General features: G+C 39.5%; 1 protein-coding gene and 1 long non-coding RNA gene across 4 annotated transcripts in view; one reads left to right on the top strand and one right to left on the bottom strand.

Moving 5' to 3' along the window:
- Window positions 1–18,146, top strand: part of LOC130183763 (sodium-coupled neutral amino acid transporter 3-like) — a 41,965-nt gene that overhangs the window by 18,533 nt on the left and 5,286 nt on the right. Inside the window, exons 3-15 of one of the 2 annotated variants that reach the window (XM_056399434.1) lie at window positions 473–505; window positions 722–815; window positions 943–1,058; window positions 6,243–6,316; window positions 6,533–6,625; window positions 6,784–6,865; window positions 13,223–13,305; window positions 14,725–14,783; window positions 15,207–15,356; window positions 16,207–16,286; window positions 16,807–16,907; window positions 17,542–17,666; window positions 17,803–17,947. In XM_056399434.1, coding sequence (XP_056255409.1) covers window positions 473–505; window positions 722–815; window positions 943–1,058; window positions 6,243–6,316; window positions 6,533–6,625; window positions 6,784–6,865; window positions 13,223–13,305; window positions 14,725–14,783; window positions 15,207–15,356; window positions 16,207–16,286; window positions 16,807–16,907; window positions 17,542–17,666; window positions 17,803–17,947 — 1,235 coding nt within the window. The remainder of the gene's footprint in view (window positions 1–472; window positions 506–721; window positions 816–942; window positions 1,059–6,242; window positions 6,317–6,532; window positions 6,626–6,783; window positions 6,866–13,222; window positions 13,306–14,724; window positions 14,784–15,206; window positions 15,357–16,206; window positions 16,287–16,806; window positions 16,908–17,541; window positions 17,667–17,802; window positions 17,948–18,146) is intronic. The other variant, XM_056399444.1, reaches the window with a different exon arrangement.
- Window positions 9,644–11,984, bottom strand: LOC130183772 (uncharacterized). 2 transcript variants are annotated; one of them, XR_008829879.1, is made up of 5 exons: window positions 11,501–11,984; window positions 11,201–11,280; window positions 10,812–10,933; window positions 10,605–10,679; window positions 9,644–10,309 (listed from the first exon to the last, which is right to left on the bottom strand). It is a non-coding gene; the product is annotated as an uncharacterized LOC130183772 (long non-coding RNA). The 2 variants fall into 2 exon arrangements; XR_008829878.1 differs by lacking the exon at window positions 11,201–11,280.

Raw genomic sequence — 18,146 nt, 5'->3', positions numbered from 1 at the left:
AAAACATAGCAGCTAATTGTGTGTTGTTGTGGTGAGACTGATTATGTCACCCTGCTGCCTGGGGTGGCAGTTCAGCCTTGTCACTATAATGTTTGTCCCATAATTGCAGGGTTGCACAATCCTTATAACAACTCATACTGTATGTCCATTAACTGCCTGGTGGAGTGCCTTTGAGATAAACTTTTACCTCCTACCTGCTCACTCATTATACACTATGATTTGCGCGGGATAACAGAGTAAGCTCAATGCCTAATTATCATGTAACTGGCTGTCTAGTAGGTTTTTTTTTTGTACCCTTGTTCTCTGTAATAGATGGTTTAATTAAAATGTCTCTCTCCAGGATACAAATGATAATTTATAAATGGTCCCTTCACTGTATTATTTGCCTTATTATATTATGACCTAGGGTGTTGTTTTTTCCACTTTGTGCTCTCGTTGGGTGATGGATGGCCTCTCTCTACACTGCTTGTAGGGAAACTGTACCCAATAGTGCCCAGAATGCTAGGTATGTATGTTACAATAATTAATGTGTTTCAGATTCAGTGTGTGCTATCTGTTTCAGTTGTGTCTAGTGTGGGAATGAGCACAGTTTCATAGAAAAGAAACTTGTCCTAAACCGGAGCCTGCTCTGTAACAAAGACATGGCAGTGCTTGTGGTGAATCTTGAGTGTTAGTTGTGTAAGTTACTTCATGTTCTTATAACAGTGTTTCTCCTTGTTAGTCCTCACAGAACTGAGAATGCTGGGGCCAACCTCCCAGAGAGCCAGGAGTTCTTATCAGGCGTGGAGGACAAGAAGACAACACGTTTTACAGATGTAAGGTCAAACAACACAACCCACAGGCTATTCTCAGTCCTATATTTATAATTATATGCACTACCTTCAAGCACTATCAGATGATTTAACATTTTCATTCTTCTCCTCTGTCTTGCATCGCTTGTAGTTTGAAGGAAAAACCTCGTTTGGGATGTCAGTCTTCAACCTGGGCAATGCAATCATGGGAAGTGGAATCCTAGGTTTGGCATATGCCATGGCCAACACAGGGGTCGTCCTGTTTTTGTAAGTTATTCATACACTGTACATGGGATTTGCTACATTTGTAACTTCATGATTGCAGATTGGAAGCAGTAGAGCAGAATTACAGCTCACAGATGTTGTATGACTCATTTTCTTCCTGCTGAGGTCTTTCCATTCGAGGCCTGCGTCACACAAAAATAGCACCTAATTGTTTTGTAATTGGCTTGTATTAACCAGGCAGCAGACCCTGTTTATGACACAGACACCGATGACACAGGGCGCATTTGTTTGATAATAAAGGCTCAGATTAATAGCATACTGGAAATCATTTACTTGTGCTGTAAATGAGTACAACTGCAATCACAAATATCCACATGTTCTTCTGTGTGGTTGATTCTCTGCCTTGAACCAGTGGGTGTATGTGCTGTATATATGACAGGCTTAACATTTAAAGCCTCCGCAGCAGCAGCATTGTCTGTCAAGATAATGACGTCACTGTCAACTGCAGCTTCTAGGTTGATTATGTATATTTTCATCCATGCTTTTTTCTATCTGATTTAGCTGCACTGAAGGTCTTTTGACCTTTAAGCTGCAGAGAGTTAAACCTTGACTGCTTGTAAGAACTGAATGATAACAGTGGAGAATACCAGAACAGTCAAGACACTTTGTATAACACCCTGTGGGGGGAGAGATATTCTAGCCTTGTTTCTGGCACTGCCCTTCTATAACATGATTTACCGAGGTCTTTACTTAACCCAATAGACTGGTTCTTGTTAAACCAGTCACTTTAAAATGTAGTTCAAACAAGCATGAAGACATCTGCATTTTTACTTTAATATTCTTTATTTTTCTTACTGCCAACAAATCCTGTGAGAAGACCAAAGCCAGAAATGTTTTAGTCCATCTGTAAATCATTTCTGGCACTATATTTTCAGGCCCAAGCTCATTGGTTCCCACAGAAGATGAAAATATTTAAAAACAGGTCACACATATATAGTAATTTCCTAAAACAGCTGGGCTCTGTGTGGTCTTAAGGAAGCATGCCCACATTAGAGTAAATATTACGGTTGATTAAAACATATCTGGTGTACTTACAGTGTCAAGATGAAGTATTGCTGTAGCAGTAGCAACAGAGGCACAGAGTAATAAGCTTAATAAGTCTTTAGCTACGCAGACAATACTTCTCAATAGGATCTATTCATTGTGGGTTTTTTTCTTTTTATGCTGTTGACAATAATGATAATACGAAATATATATCATGTTTATTCTTTAAAGCTTGTAGACTGGGTAATAGCTTGCTTTCAAGAAATTCATAACATTTCTCTGGCATTACCATTTTATTGTTGGCGTGTCATGGACTTTGTTGACATCATCATAGGCAGTTTTGTTGACCATACGATCTGTCTTGGATTTATCCCATCTGAATCTCTTGTCCACTAGACAAGACATCCTCAGACAACAACAACTGAAGACACAATGGTCTTCTGTGGTACAATATAACTCTAACTTTTTTTAAAAAGTGCAGCAAATAAGCCTAGAGGATGATACTGATAGGCTGTCAAAGCTTTACATGCTCACTTAGGTCTTAGATGCATGTGTCACTGTGTTAAAATTCCCCCTTCTTTCATGAGGTTTCCATCTGTAAGATCTGCTTTCTTGTATTTCTCTGAAAATGAATCAGGCCTGTTAGAGGGAAGTATCACCAGATATCACTGGCAACATCAACACTTTCACTCCCTCGTCTTCCTTGTGCTGTTTTGACACATTGTTCCTGATGGTGCTAGATTGCAAGGTGGCTGGTGCTGAAGCTAAGGTTTTTTGTGAGAATAGATTAAAGGGCATTGCTGTGAGCCGCCCTCCCCACTCAACCCCCCACCACTCCAGGCAATGCAGTTTATTTAGCTAAGCATTCTTGAATAAAATTACAATAGAGTTGCAGTGAAAGGTGAAACAATGTTTTGGATATTTGTATTGTTGCTATGACTTGTTTCAAGTGGATTTGTAGCTATAATGAAAAACTACATGCTCTCTTCCCTTTGTGGGTCACAGGTTTCACAGAAACTCTACAACAGAAAAATAATGGCATATTCATGTTAGCATTCATGATTCAAATTGATCTGGGAGAAATGGGAAGCTACTTTTAATGTCTAACAGCTATCCTGGCCCTAAGATATTATTCAGCAACGTTATTTGAACGCCTCTCCAAGGCAGTCATGTCTGGAGGATTTTCCCTCGTGTTAGAGAAAGCTCCTTAATTTGAGCTGAGTTATGTGACTGTGGTTTTACAAGCTGTCTGTTGTCTGGACCGCCTGAACCCTGTGTCACTATACGCCACTGTCTCTGACACTTAGACAGGCGAGATGGGAGGTGAAGTGAACTGTGAAGCTGATTAATCTACATTTCACTGTGATGAATACATGTAATCACGTTCAAATTAATAGTACGTGACCAAATGGAGCAGATAGCGTGTATTTATCCATCCTATAATAGATGAAAGGCTGTGTCTTTGTGTGCATATCTGCCTGATCTTGTATCAAACAATAGAGTAGCTACTGAGAAATACAGGCTGGGTCAGTGACATATTTGGCAAAGGATTACTGGCAATTTCTCTGTGTTCCACATTGGACTCCAGGCTGGTGATCGCCTCAAAATACATTACATCTTTTTTTTCCTACCAGTGTACTGTGTCATTCTGAACCTCAGGTCCTGTTCCTAAAGGGTACAGAAGACCTAAAAAAGAAGCGACCATGCTAGCTGAAATGCAGGAAGGTAAACAAAGGCCAAATAAATACCAATAGCAAAACAAAAATGGGCCTCTTGCACCATATTTTTCCTATATAGGTTGTTATCATTCTCTCCATTGCTGCATACATGTTGTGTAAACTGTACCTTGAAGGATTATCAGGCATTTTATATTTCCACTTCAGACTGATGTGAGACCGGATGCATCAGTTCACTCATCATATGTCAACAGTTATGACTATTGATTGATAGCTATAATTATATAACTAAAAATATAAATATATTATCAAAAGGAAGTCAAGAGTGTTGCCTTTGGCTTATTGTTAGGGATTATCTGAACAATAGGCGCGTTATGGTCTATAGTACATCCTGTATCCAATCAGTTTTTTATTCTGAGCCACAATGTGCCTCATGCACTTAATGTTATTGAATGTACAAGATAATTTATTATATCCAGTACGTGTTTTGGAATGTCCTTTGTTTCCGTTTCACTTGTGGCCTGATGTTTTATATCACACCGATTTTTGTTGGAGGGGCTTCAGCGGGTCAGTGGCCCTGGCCCGGGTAGGAATGCAGCGGGGTGGAAAGCTGTGAGCAGAGCTACAGTGACCCAAGTGTGCCAGTCTGTCCGACTGTCAGCAGATCTGTCCTCCCACTGCCACTTGACTGACTAAATCCTCCACCGCAAGTCAGCCCAGCATTCTTCCACATGGTTTCAAGAAAAGCCAAACAAACAAAAAAAAAAAAAAACCTGTTAAATGGCCAAGAGTTGAAGTCGAGGTGAAAGACATGCTGCCTGGCGGTTCCAAAAGGAGAGAGGAATGGAGAGTGCGTGTGTGAGAGAAAGAGAGAAAGTTAATGTCGCCAACAGTAACAACAGAAGAGAGAAAATAGAAAATAGTTGGAATGAGGTGGACTGGTTAGGGGAAGTCAGTCGATCAGGGTCCATTCACAAAACTTCCTCAGGCCCAGGATTCGCCCTGAAATAGAATTCTAAGAAAAATTCTTAAAATTATGACATTTCTCAAACATTTCCCTTAAAAGTAAAAAATAAATCCTAGTAAAAGATTGCTGACCAATAAGTTTTGAAATGACCAGTTTTGAAATGGGGTCATTGATTAAAATATTTCTGCATCACCAGCAGTGTACTCATGTTTAACAAACATATTTATGCAGGGTTGCAGATACAGTTGAGAAATCATAGTAAGCGGTCACTGTCTTGAAAGGGCTGAGTGTCATTTTCCAATGTTGACTGCTTGACATTTTGACGTTTAGCAGATGTTGGTTTTGCTCACGACAAGAATGTCGGTATTTTACATATCAAGATGGCGTTGGCATGTAACATTTGGAAGACGTTGGATTTTGGTTACATGACAACACAGCTTAAAACCAACAAAACATCAACATCAGTTGTCGTCAGTATTCCACAATGTCAAGTTGATGTTGTCAGTAGACATTGTCCTGACACTGAATTTTGGTCACTCAAATTCGCAGCCTACATTCAACCCAATATCAATGTCAAATGACGTTGTTGGCCAGCTTGTATGCAGGGGTTCAATACTAGTGCCAATACATTTTTGATGCCTCACTTGAGAACTATAAACAAGCTTTCCTGCAAAACCCTTTTCTTTCTTTAACTAAAGAGACCAGTGTTCTAAAATGTGAAATGCTGTCCACACTCAAGCAGCTGTACAAGAACTTTTTTAGACTTGACAGGTTTCAATACATTTCAAAGCTCTTCTTGACCTCTCAATGTTATGTTAAATTGATACAAAAATCCCTCATCCACACATAAAAAGGCATCATGTGTTTCCTCTGGCACTGGGTTTCTGAGCACAGACCACTCTGGATGGTTGGATATGTTTGAAAAAATAGACCTAATTAATACTCTCACGTGATTAAGAATCATTTAAATGAGAACGACAGTAGAATAAGATTTTGGGACTGGATTACTTATCCACTCCAAATTAATTACTCCAGGAACCCAACAGACAAATCCAACAGTGATTAAATGGGAAAGATAGAAGCTAATCACTGCAGCCTGATACATGATGAGGAACAACATGTAAAATCTCTGATTATGCGTCAGTGGAGACAGTGGAGAGTCTATTACTGAAAAATGGAGGTAACGGCTGTTGCTGTGACTGAAGTAGATTATTCCACAACTGAGGAACAAACAGGAACAAGATTAATGTCTACAAAGGATATTACCTCAATGTGTCAATCTCAGCATTGAATTGGAAATGTTTCTTTTGAAACAGTCCATCTGGAGCTTGTGCTTACTTACTGTGGCAGAGGGCAGAAGGGCTGATAGGGCAGTCTATGTGGCTCAGCTGGAGTAACAATCCAATGTGAAGAGGAACCACAGGGATTCTGCTCTTCCAACATCCAGGAAATGTACCTCTATGCTGCAGCTGTATAAATAGCTCTCAGAGTAATGTACAGTGTGGTTATAATACATGTTGTTTGTTTTGTTTGTTTCAGGGTACTTCTAACAGTGGTGGCAGGCCTCTCATCATATTCCATCCATTTACTGCTAAAGTCATCTGGTATTGTGGGTACGTATACACCTTCATAATCTGATAAGCAAACCTCCAAATTACTCTTCAGTGTCAGATGGTAATATCACAAAGTGTGAACCTCCAGTACTGTTGACCTGCTGCACAACAAGTTGTCATGTGTATACTTAATTAGATTAGCAGTCTGTTTACAGTCCCAGATGTTGTTCTAGTGGATTTAACTACATATACTTTTATTTGTTATTTGTGGCCCAGGTATCCGTGCGTATGAGCAGCTTGGTTACAGGGCCTTTGGGACCCCAGGGAAGATGGCGGCAGGTATTGCCATCACACTGCAGAACATTGGAGGTGAGGTCACACACTGCCATCTGTCTTACGCATACACACATTTTTTTAAATATTCTATGATGTCTCTGGGATCATAGTATTCTGTGATGTCTTGCTTGGGATTATGTGTGTATGTTAGTAATAGCACATTTGTGTGTGCATATATCTCCCCTCTACAGCCATGTCCAGTTACCTCTACATAGTCAAGTATGAGTTTCCTCTGGTGATCCAGGCTTTTCTGAAGGTGGATAAGCCTGCAGGGTGAGTGGTTATTCTGTCACACAACATTTTTCACTCACATTATGTACATTATGTACTAAAACATGTGACTTCAGATCTATGGGACACATACTGACATGTCATAAGGGAAGAATTTCATCTAATCTCTGGTAAAAAAAAAAAAAGGCATTAAAATCCATATCCTATAGTTCTGGTCTGTGAACACAAATCTCATTTTCACAAGTGTAGTCGTGTTTTGTGACTGCATGAAATGCTGCAGGATTGGAAAAAAAAAAAATCAAACATGAAATAAAAGCCAGTGTAAAGATTAAAAAGTAATCTACTCGTGTTAAAAAAAAGCAGTGTGATATCTCATCACTTCTCTATGGGGCTTCAAGATTTTATCCTCGACAGAAGAATCCTGTCAGGCTGTGCCAGTTGGCGGGCCTGGTGCTGCTCCTCATGTGCTGAGCAGCTGGCGTGAGAACAGCTGTGATAGTGACCCCGAAGGAGGAGAGCAGCACGGCCACCGAGAAACAGCTAGACTCCACGGCTGAAAACGTAAACCATGGGATATCACTGGCCAGTGCAGGTGGCCTCAGAGACAAACAACACTCACTTCCTTGGATGAGTGTTCGAGTGTGATGTTACCCCCTTTACCCCTCAACCCTTATCCCAGTTAGAGCCTCTCCTCACCTACTTTTTAGTTTGGAGAGAACTGGGTGAAGGGGAGGAGGGGAAGAAAATGGAGTATTTGTATGATATATAGTTGTATGCCTGTGTGTAAATGGGCAGAGTCATTTTTGTGACTGAGGGAATGTCCCCTCTTATTATAATGTGCAGAGATGATGGGTGATGACATGCAACTACTTCGAAACCATGTCACAACAGAGCAAACAAAAGAAACGAGTGCATGCACTGCACTGGACTCAACCTATAGTATGGAAAATAAAGACTACCACTGCTTCCCCCATTTGCTCATAGATGTTTAGATTGATATGTCCCACTATATACGGTATATATAAAGAGCGTTATATATAGAAATGATATACTATGACAACATGTCTACATTGTTTTCTCATGTCAGCTCTTTTTTCTCTGTGTAGTAATGCTTGATGCTGTGGGCCATGGTCAACAATCACTGTTTATTTGAAATGACAGACTAGATTCTCCCTGTGGTATTTCATCCTGTCAGTGGGTGTGCGTTTATATTGGTAAACTGTACAGGGGGTGGGCAAAATAACAGGGACACCTCACAATCCGATGCAACCGAATACAATAGCTCTGCAAAAAATGTTACTGTATAATAGAATGTGATTATAATATAACGACAGAGCTTATAATTATACATAAAAATGACTTACAGCTGATAATGATCAGTATTTGTTGACTGCTTGTCTCTATGGATCCTTATTTTTTACAAAAATCCAGGTGAAAATCAAATTATAAAAAGACCATTTGCAGAGCTGACACTAACTGTTTATGTTATTCATGGACCATAATCAGTTTCCTACACTTTCTGTTACTGAATGTATATGGGTATAGGTGGTCTGGCAGCAGGAAGCACAAGGACATTTGGTTGCATATATGAACAAAATCAATTCTGTTTAAACTTCAGAACAACTGCTTGTTTTCTGTGAAAATTAGTAAAATTAGATTATCCTTATAAACTCTGGCAGAGGCTTTAAATTAACTTTTTGAGACTGCAGCAGATGGTGCTGTTTAGGGCTGAATAATTCATCAAAATATTATCGATATTTCAATACACCCAAGTGCAGTATTCAAATGGCAGGAGCTGTAATTTTTTGATAAAAGTAAAATGTGTCACAACAGACCATAAATGAAGCATTGTGGTGCTATAGAGATGCCCCAGCCTACAAATAATGTTCTCCAGAACTGAGGGAACATGCTTGTTTGGTACAAGCCCCAGTAAAAATTTTAGTATTATAATTTTTTTTTTTTTTTTCCAGTGAAAGTGAAATGCAAAAATGATCATTCCCACTATACTCATGACTCATATCACAACTAATGAGTAATAATAACAATATGATGATTTTTTGTTTTTGCTTTTCGGGTTTTTTTTTTTGTTTTTGCACACACTGTCAACATGTTGTTGTCTCATATAGGTGTGGGGTTCCAGTTGTTTTGTCCACCCTCTGCCTGAGTGTGTACCTGTTTCTGTCTCTGGATGTGTGTTGCCTTTAACAAACCTGATACTGGTCAGCTCACATCTGAGGTTGTGTGTGTGTGTGTGTATGTAGCTGTTTGTTTTGCTTATCAAATTTTTTTTCACTGTTTGTGATTATTGGTGATTGTGCACCTGTGTGTTTGTATATGCCTGGGCAAAATATTGTAGCTTTGTGTGCGTGTGTGTATCAGTGAGAGATTATGTCCCTGTTCCAGATGGCCAGAGGGCGAGATGACAACAGGATAGATGAGCCTCTTCTTTTTTGAGATGTGTGAATGTACAGTGTGTGTTGCAACAGATGTTGTATCTCAGCAGTGTCTCCCACCTGATGGAAGACAAATTAATCACCCCGACTGTTGATCTAAAAATAGCTCGCAGAGGTTTGCTTCCTAATAGTGGCAGTACATGAGATAGTAACACGTGGTCTGTCGTGTCAGTGGAATCTGTTTTTTCATGTGCCTAACTTTTCAAATTCATGTCCTCTGTACTGTCATAATGGTGTTTTTTAGTTTGGCAGTGGAAAATAACCACACTGCCTGTGCACAGTGCTTAGTCATACACAATGTTTGCGCTTAATAATAGTGTCCACTTCATTCTGTGTCAGCCAGTGGATACCATGTCACTGTAGCCAGGGGTGGACTGGGACAAAAATTCAGCCCTGGCATTTTCTGTCCAGACCAGCCCACTACATTATCAGCGGACACTACATAGAAGTCCACTAATCTCGCGGCATCTTCTCTCATGCATACTACAAAGGAGAGTCATACTCCTTGATAGCAGTTAACAAATAAAGCACTTAACTATGAACTCAAGGACTAAAATTGACAGCTATAGCAATCAATCAATCAATCTTTATTCATTATAGTGTCAAATCATAACAGAAGTTATGTCATGACTAGGGGTGGGACGAGACTAACGGGAAGAACCTTTATGCTACCCTTTCAGTTTTTAGTCTGTGACTGTGAAAATCTTTTGGTGTAAGCCCAGCATTAGTTAAAACCAGACTCGGACAATAATAACAAAAAAATATCCTGACAAATAATCTAAATAGAAACATATTACAGACAGTAGCAGCATTAGAGCTGAAACTCACTCACTCAACGGTGACTCAGTCATTATGAAACCATAAATAGAGAATTGGAAAAAAATATATATATATAGCTGTGTGAAAAAGTCTAAGACATGGGTTACAGGTCTGAATAGATATGCATTCTCATATACGTGTATGTGCACAAGTATGTATTGCCCTACTTCCTCGTCCGCAGCCAGCCAGCTTCGCTCCTCACCAAATTCATGACCTGCAAGAAACAGCAAACAGAACTTGTACTCAGTATCTGTGTACTGACAAGTATATGTAGCCATGTAGACTTTTTGTGACGTAGTGACACTTAGTGAACAAATTTATTTGTCATGAAGGATGACTTAAGTCTCAAAAGAGCCCTAAGGCCTACCTGCATAACTGTTAATTGAACTTAAAGGATATGCAGATGTTTGAAATTAAAACCATCAATATGAAAATATTCAACCAGGAAATAATCATAATCAAACCTTTTGTTTCAATCTGAGACAAAACAAGTTGCATAATAAACTCACAAAGTCAAGACGAAGCTCTCAGATATGATGGATGACTCAAGCATCATAGAAGAACTTCCAGCAGGTCAGGAAAACCTATTTGACAGGAGATAATGGTAGCAGAGAATATAAAGAGACATTTATGAATGACCAATTGTCATTTCATCACACATATAGTATGTTTCTTCACATAAACCTTTAAACATACACATATTGCATTCCTCTCACCACATGAAATGAGCTCAGGAACCCAAAAGTGGCCCAGTGAATGATGGAGGAGACAAAGGAGGTCCTCAAAAGGGGACAGAGGGAAAACAACTCCTTAGGCTCTCATATATAGGGTGGTCAACCTAAAAGAGACATATACTTATATATACACAGCCATTTGAAAACTACAGTAAAAGTAACACATTTACACAGAAATTAAAGTTACACACAAATTATGAAATAGTTATCACCTCAGTAAACAATTAATGAATTGAAAGATTACAATAAATTCATTGGCAAATATTGCAAATTAAACTAATTATTTCCTATAGGTTTACTTGTATTTGTGCTAAAATTCAAAGTATCTCATCTGTATTTACAATACAGCTTGATTCTGCATCTCTACTTACAGCTCATTGGTCCATGTGAATGTTTACTGTTGCTATGGCAACAAGAGACTGCTGATGTTAGCAGCTCTTAGCTAAATCATCTGAAAAATAATAACCCATAATATCACAATTCGGCATATTTAAACAAAATCAACCACAACTACCAACATTCACAGCCCTTCAACTCTGGGCTAATATGCTGTCACAAGTAGGACTATGCAGTTAATTAGGTCACATCATTCAATGTAAAAACGTTTTCTACTTTGTTTTGGACATGTCTCAAAAATGTAGCCTAGCCAGCCCCAGGCTAACGTTACTTACCATATATGTCTCCACTCGCTCGTCTCCCGGAGCAGCAGCACCTGCTGGACCGGTGACCCCGGCACCAAATAGGTCCGTCAGTTTAGAATATTTAGCAGCCTCCACCTCCAGAGACTTCAGCTTTTTAAGTCGCAGTTTTTCAGCGCCACCCGGGCGTTTCTTCCGCTTATCCATCTTCAGCTCAGCAGCAGCCCGTCCCGCGACTCCCGCCCATGCCATGAGGTCCCGCCCACCCTGGTTTGTGTTGTGATTGACAGCACTGTCAGGGCTCTCTGAGCCTGTCAGCCCATGATTGATTGACAATGACAAACAATAGACCAATAATATGTGTCGATGCTGGCAACACACTGCTAGCCCTCTGTAGCCAATCGGCCCAATTGGAGGGAATTTAGAGGAAAAAAACAAAACAAAATAACATAGCGGACCGGACCGGCCCACATTGGGTCAACGGCCCACCGGGACGATGCCCGGTATGCCAGATGGCCAGTCCACCCCTGACTGTAGCACAAGATGCAAGATTGAGTTAACATTAAATTTTAAAAACTGACTATGTATAATATTGTATAAACAATGTACATCATAGGTTATGACATTTCTTAACATGTGTTCCAAATGAAGAATACTATTTTTAGGTTTTATAGGGTTTACAATATGTACCATGAGACAATGTAAGATGTTTTCATTCATACCATGGTAGTTATCCCTTTAATATCGCTGGTTGTGTTAGACCATTGTGGGCAATGTTGCAAATCATGAGGTATGACTGCTCTATGGTAATATTGGATTTTTAGATAAATGTGATGAAGAGCCTTGAATTTTCAAATATTCCATTTTCAGAATTTCCCTAAAACAAACATTACTATCTGGTTATTTAGGCGTCTGAACGGTTTCATGAATGACTGATGAAATACACTGGTAGTACCATTTCAGTTAGTTAGTCGGTCATACTCTTACAGAGTTTTGTGACAATGATTTTAATGAGATAGCAAGGATTTTATAATATATGGTTCTGGTTTCGCCGATCACAACCCCACTCCTCTAAGAAACTAATGACTGGAGATTCAAAAAGTCTGTAAAATCTTTTGATAATCGCATTTCATTTTTTTTTGGTTATAATTTATTTTTATCTCAAAGATGATTGTCTAAATGCAATTTAGCCTTCCTTACGTTTCCATCATTATCATTTTGGTGAACAAATGCTAAGATTTAAATGTATTTCATGATAGTCACATTTTTCCAAGTCAAATTTAAAGATATTGATTCTAGAAAGACCAGAATCAGCTTTAAAAAACTGCCATTTGTAAGTTTTGTACTAAGGACATGACTTCTGTGTCCTCAATGCCAGTTATAGTTCTTAGTGTTCTAAGAACAAACAAATGTATTTATTTCACTCACAAATATTAGATATTTTGCAACTACTGAGTTTAATTTTTATTGATAAATTAGATTAAACTGTGAATAACACTACCTCCGCTTTGCTTGGCCTAGTTATGGAGATATAAAATAATCCCCAACCAGTACCTCTGCCTTTTCCACCATGTAAACCTTATCTCTTGCACACCTAATTTTTTAGCTTTTCACACACTTTTCTCCTGTGTCTTCATGATCAATATCTGACATCGGGTAAATGCTCAACAGAAGTGAGACTGAGAGGAGCATTTAAGCCGAGTAATTCAAAATCAATACGTTTAATTGTCTCTGTGTCTCTCTGTCTCTCTGCAGTGAATGGTACCTGAACGGAAACTACCTTGTGATCATTGTATCGATTGGAGTAATATTGCCACTGGCTCTCATGAAACAGCTCGGTGAGTGTGTAATATCATGTCACACTTACAGTGGGATACTCATCTGTGTGTCAGTGTGGGCTTCCTTATAAATTCTGTTTTGTGTTACACTTTGCAGGATGAGGTTAAAACGAGACTATGTAGCTTTTGCTGAACGGATGCCAGTGCAGCTACAAATGGCAGTTATGGGATAATGTACTGAATGCTGAACCACTGTTTAGCATTTAGCTAAAATGCAAAGCAATTGTAACATTAGGACAAGTGGAGAGAAGTAATAAAATCAGCCAAGTGGCTCAATAATGTCTGTAATACAGCAATATTTACTTTAAGTTTGCTAACATTAGCCACCATGACCTGATGGGTTAGAGTTAGGGCTGTAACAGCAAAACCTCTGAGTATATTGGACTGAGCAATGGTATCTTTAATTGCTAAAGAATTGAAATATTCATTTAGGAGGAGGAATATGTTATTTCTTCTCTCAAATGTCACACAGTCATGCTTTAACAAAAGGTTTTATAAGGCTGACAAAACTGCATCATTATTCGATCAAAAGGAAGATACTTAAAGATTGATGAAAACCCCTCAGGTGTGAAAATATAAGAAAGAAGCTGGAAATATTGCTTATTAAAGGTTATATATTATTGATTGCTGTGAGGAAGCATCGTGCTTTTTCCCAACATTTTGCACAGCTCCAGGCAGAACAGGATCTGTGGAGTTCACAAGGTTTTTCATAGTCACTAGCTTGAGGATACTGCAGGGGATGTTCATCTCTATCAAGGCTCGAGCCTTAGTCCTCTGCTTTAATAACAAGTGAGCTCCTAGTCACCTTCTAAATTTTAACAGATGTCATACCTTACATTTAGACATTTTCAGTTGGATACTGCAAAGATTTGATTTGGTTTCTTTTTCTTCCATGACCATTTCCACTGTTGTCCTCCTGAGATGTCCCTTGGTACATGGTTTATGCTGCTCACACACACACAAACCCAATGTCTTTCACAAGGTTGATGCAGACAAGGTGATGCAGAGAGTGTTACACAGTCTCTTCAAATGAGCAAGCGCATGAAACAAAACAAGTGGAAGGAAGAAAAAGGCAGGGAAAGCCAGTTTGGAAGTGAGAAAAGGAGGCGTATTGGCTGTCGGTGCCGTCACAGTCGGTAATGAGCTCCGACTCGGAGCACATTAAATCAGTTTGGTCCACCACAAGGCTTGATGAACATATAGTGGAAGTCAGATACAGTTCCATAAGAAAAATGCTGCTTTACCTCACTAGTGATTAGTTATTAGAGTTAAGTAGTAGAGCTAAGCAGATAGGGGAGATATTATACATACCTTAAATGGGTATTTTACACATGCTATTTCTGGTGTAATATATTTGAGATTAAGCATGACCATGTAATCCCAGATAAGAGGAATGCTAATGAAGCTTTTGTGTTTTAGGATACCTGGGATATACCAGTGGCTTCTCCCTGAGCTGCATGGTTTTCTTCCTCATTTCAGTAAGTCCTCTGACTCATGGTATACATACATGTTAGTTGGAAATCATGTGTCTTGCGTCCTGTTTCTTGCCTTTTGCCAGAAGCATTAAGGCAGCATATTCAGATGCATTGGGAACAGCTTGCAAAAAAATGTTTATTTTTTCATCTTCCCACCACCTCTTTAGTATTCCCCACTCTCTCTACTCATTGCCATGGACTATGTTTGCATGCAGCAGTTCCAGGCTGTATTGGTTCTCTGTCTTTCTCTGACCTAGTTTTGGCTGTGTGAGCTGTAATCCACGCATTGCTCTCCTCTCTCTATCACTCTCTCTCTCTCCCTCTCTCTCTGGCTCTCTCAGTGCTGTATTTTCCACCTGTCTGTATGCTAACTGTGTCCCATTGTCTTTGTTTCTGCTTAATGCCTCTCTCCTCTTCACTGTACAGGTAATCTACAAGAAGTTCAATACCCCTTGTCCATTTGTGGACTTTGCATTTAATGGCACTACTAAAAGTGTTGTGAACATCAGTGCTATGGAACCTGGTGGGGAGGAAAACCCTGCCTGTATTCCCAAAATGGCCAACCTCAACTCACAAGTAGGTTCACACATGTCACTTAGTCTGAAAAGACAAGTCAATTTCCACTGCCATGGCCACTGACAGGCACCTACTTATGTCATAGTCATCTCCAGCATGTTGCCAGTGACAGTTCACAATCCAAGCATGGAAATCACACTTGGTTTGAAGCACTGAGTTGCACCCAAGAAGAGATCAGGCCTTTCATCAAGCTGTTAATGATAGACAAAAGTGTGTGATTAATGGAAGGCTCAAAGATGGACAGCGACCCCTGAGCTGTCTGCTACTGTCAGCTGAACAAGAAAAATTGCTTTGGCATTCTCTTACTTATAGCAAGTTCATTAAGTTTGCCCTTTGTGGGCCAAGGAGATAGGTAATGAGTGAAATGGGAAAGACCTGACATTTCTCTAAGTACCCTTATTTGTTACTCACAGTACATACCTTCACAGCAGGACAAAACTCTGGAAAGACTCTTAATCGCAGTTAGTTGCTTAAATTTGTTTGATAGTGACATTACACTGCTTTACTTTATTGAAACAATTTTACTTTCCAGAGAATTAGCAAATACTGTCTAGTCGTTCCTGATTTTTATAAAATCCTATCAAGTCTTTATTAGCATCCCTTAAAGATGTATGAGTCTTTCCCAACTAAGGCTAGTAAGACCAATTCCTGCTGCTTAGCAGCTTACATGTAAGGCATTCTTAAATAGGCTAAGGCTGGTCCGCAGCCAGGCCCAAGTTAATCACAGGGAAACAATTAGCTCTCTGTGATGTGTCTGAGGGAGTAATGGGCAGTAAAGCGCGAGGTTGGTGGTAAGACGTCTGGGATGGCGCTACTGTATCTATGGTGACCTGTTGGGATTCATTTTCAGACGGCCTACACCATCCCCATCCTGGCGTTCGCCTTTGTGTGCCACCCTGAAGTTCTGCCCATCTACACAGAGCTGCGCAAGTATGTCCTTCTAATGGAAAACTCAGTACAAGTACAGTGACAAGAAATCAGTAGCATAACGAAGAAGAAAGCAACTACGTCTGCTTTGTGCTTGGCTGATCATAACCTAGTCACATGCACTGCTTTCATTTTATTTTGAAATGAGTTGGCACTGCTTGTATGATTTAGCATGTTGTTAGTTTGAATTTATCATCCTGCTTTGAACCACTGTTGCTTGTTCTCCTGAGATTAATTTCCTAAGATTATTTTGAAGCATATCCCTGCAACGCAAGCCCCACAGCTTAAGATGGTATTTTAATAACTGGGCTACGTGCTTTCTGTCTGTCACTTGACAGTGGATGTCTTGATCTTGAATGTATGTGTGTTTGTTTGTGTGTGTGTGTGTGTGTGTGTGTGTGCGTGCGTGTGTGTGTGTGTGTGTGTGTGTGTGTGTGTGTGTGTGTGTGTGTGTGTGTGTGTGTGTGTGTGTGTGTGTGTGTGTGTGTGTGTGACATCACATGGCAATATCTTCTGATTTCAGTGCCACCAAGAAAAAGATGCAGCATGTGGCCAACATCTCCATTGCAGTCATGTACAGCATGTACTTCCTGGCTGCTCTTTTTGGATACCTAACTTTCTATGGTGAGGCATGGTCCTCCTCCCATTGCAGTGTCTCTCATACTTCCTCTGTCTTGATCTATCTGTCTATCTACCTATCTACCTATCTACCTATCTATCTACCTATCTACCTATCTATCTATCTATCTATCTATCTATCTATCTATCTATCTATCTATCTATCTATCTATCTATCTATCTAGCTATCTATCTATCTATCTATCCATGCTACACTGCCTCATTTTGCTTCTTGATTTAAGTATCCGTGAGTTAATTTTTGTTGTTTCCATATCAACATGTTATAATGTCTGAATCACTACAGTATGTATAGCAGAGCAGTAATCCTGTTGGCTGAAAAGCATCATGATGCACCTACTCCCTCTAGTGGTCATACTTTAGACATCAATGACCATTTGCACTGCAGTTAAAGCCATCATGATTTATAAAGGTTTTATAAGATGTAGTAGCATATTGCATATCATTATTTCTATTACTGCTGATTATAAAAATGTATCCAATTAATCAATATTACATGTATCCTATTTTTATATTATAAGTAATTAATGTTTTTAATATAAGTGACGTTTTGCTGGTTGGTTTGGGGGAAGTTCATTATCCTTAGACCTACTCTATGTTCCTCTGTTTTCATCTCTTCCAGGTGAAGTGGAAGCAGAGCTGCTTCACACCTACAGCCGTATTGACCCATATGACACTCTGATTCTGTGTGTGCGTGTGGCTGTGCTAACTGCTGTCACACTCACTGTACCCATTGTGCTCTTTCCTGTAAGTACACTTTTAACACCTATAGTTAACACTGGCAAATTATGGCAGCAGTTCTTTTCTTCATGTAGTAACTCTACAGTGTTTTAAAATACAGTGAAACAATTGAAAATGACCTCTTTTTTTTTGTAACGAACAGGTACGGAGAGCAATTCAACAGATGGTGTTTCCCAACAAGACCTTCAACTGGCCTCGCCACATTGCCATTGCCTTCATTCTGCTCACTTTCATCAACCTGCTGGTCATCTTTGCCCCCAACATCCTGGGCATCTTTGGGATCATTGGTAGGTTAAAAACCAACCCCATGACATTAAGCACCAACATTTAGACATCCGCGGATTAGGCATGCTTATATATTTACATTTGATATTAAAGACAAGAGACCACTGAATATGTAACTATCATATACAATAATTAAGATTTTGAGGGCAGCAATTAGATATTGGGATTGAGATTTTTCACTCTTGGACTTTGGTGTGATGT

This window comes from Seriola aureovittata, chromosome 2, assembly GCF_021018895.1.
Source record: "Seriola aureovittata isolate HTS-2021-v1 ecotype China chromosome 2, ASM2101889v1, whole genome shotgun sequence".
NCBI lineage: Eukaryota > Metazoa > Chordata > Actinopteri > Carangiformes > Carangidae > Seriola > Seriola aureovittata.
Note: the sequence above shows the minus strand (reverse complement) of the source record. Positions and strands in the feature narration are given on the sequence as shown.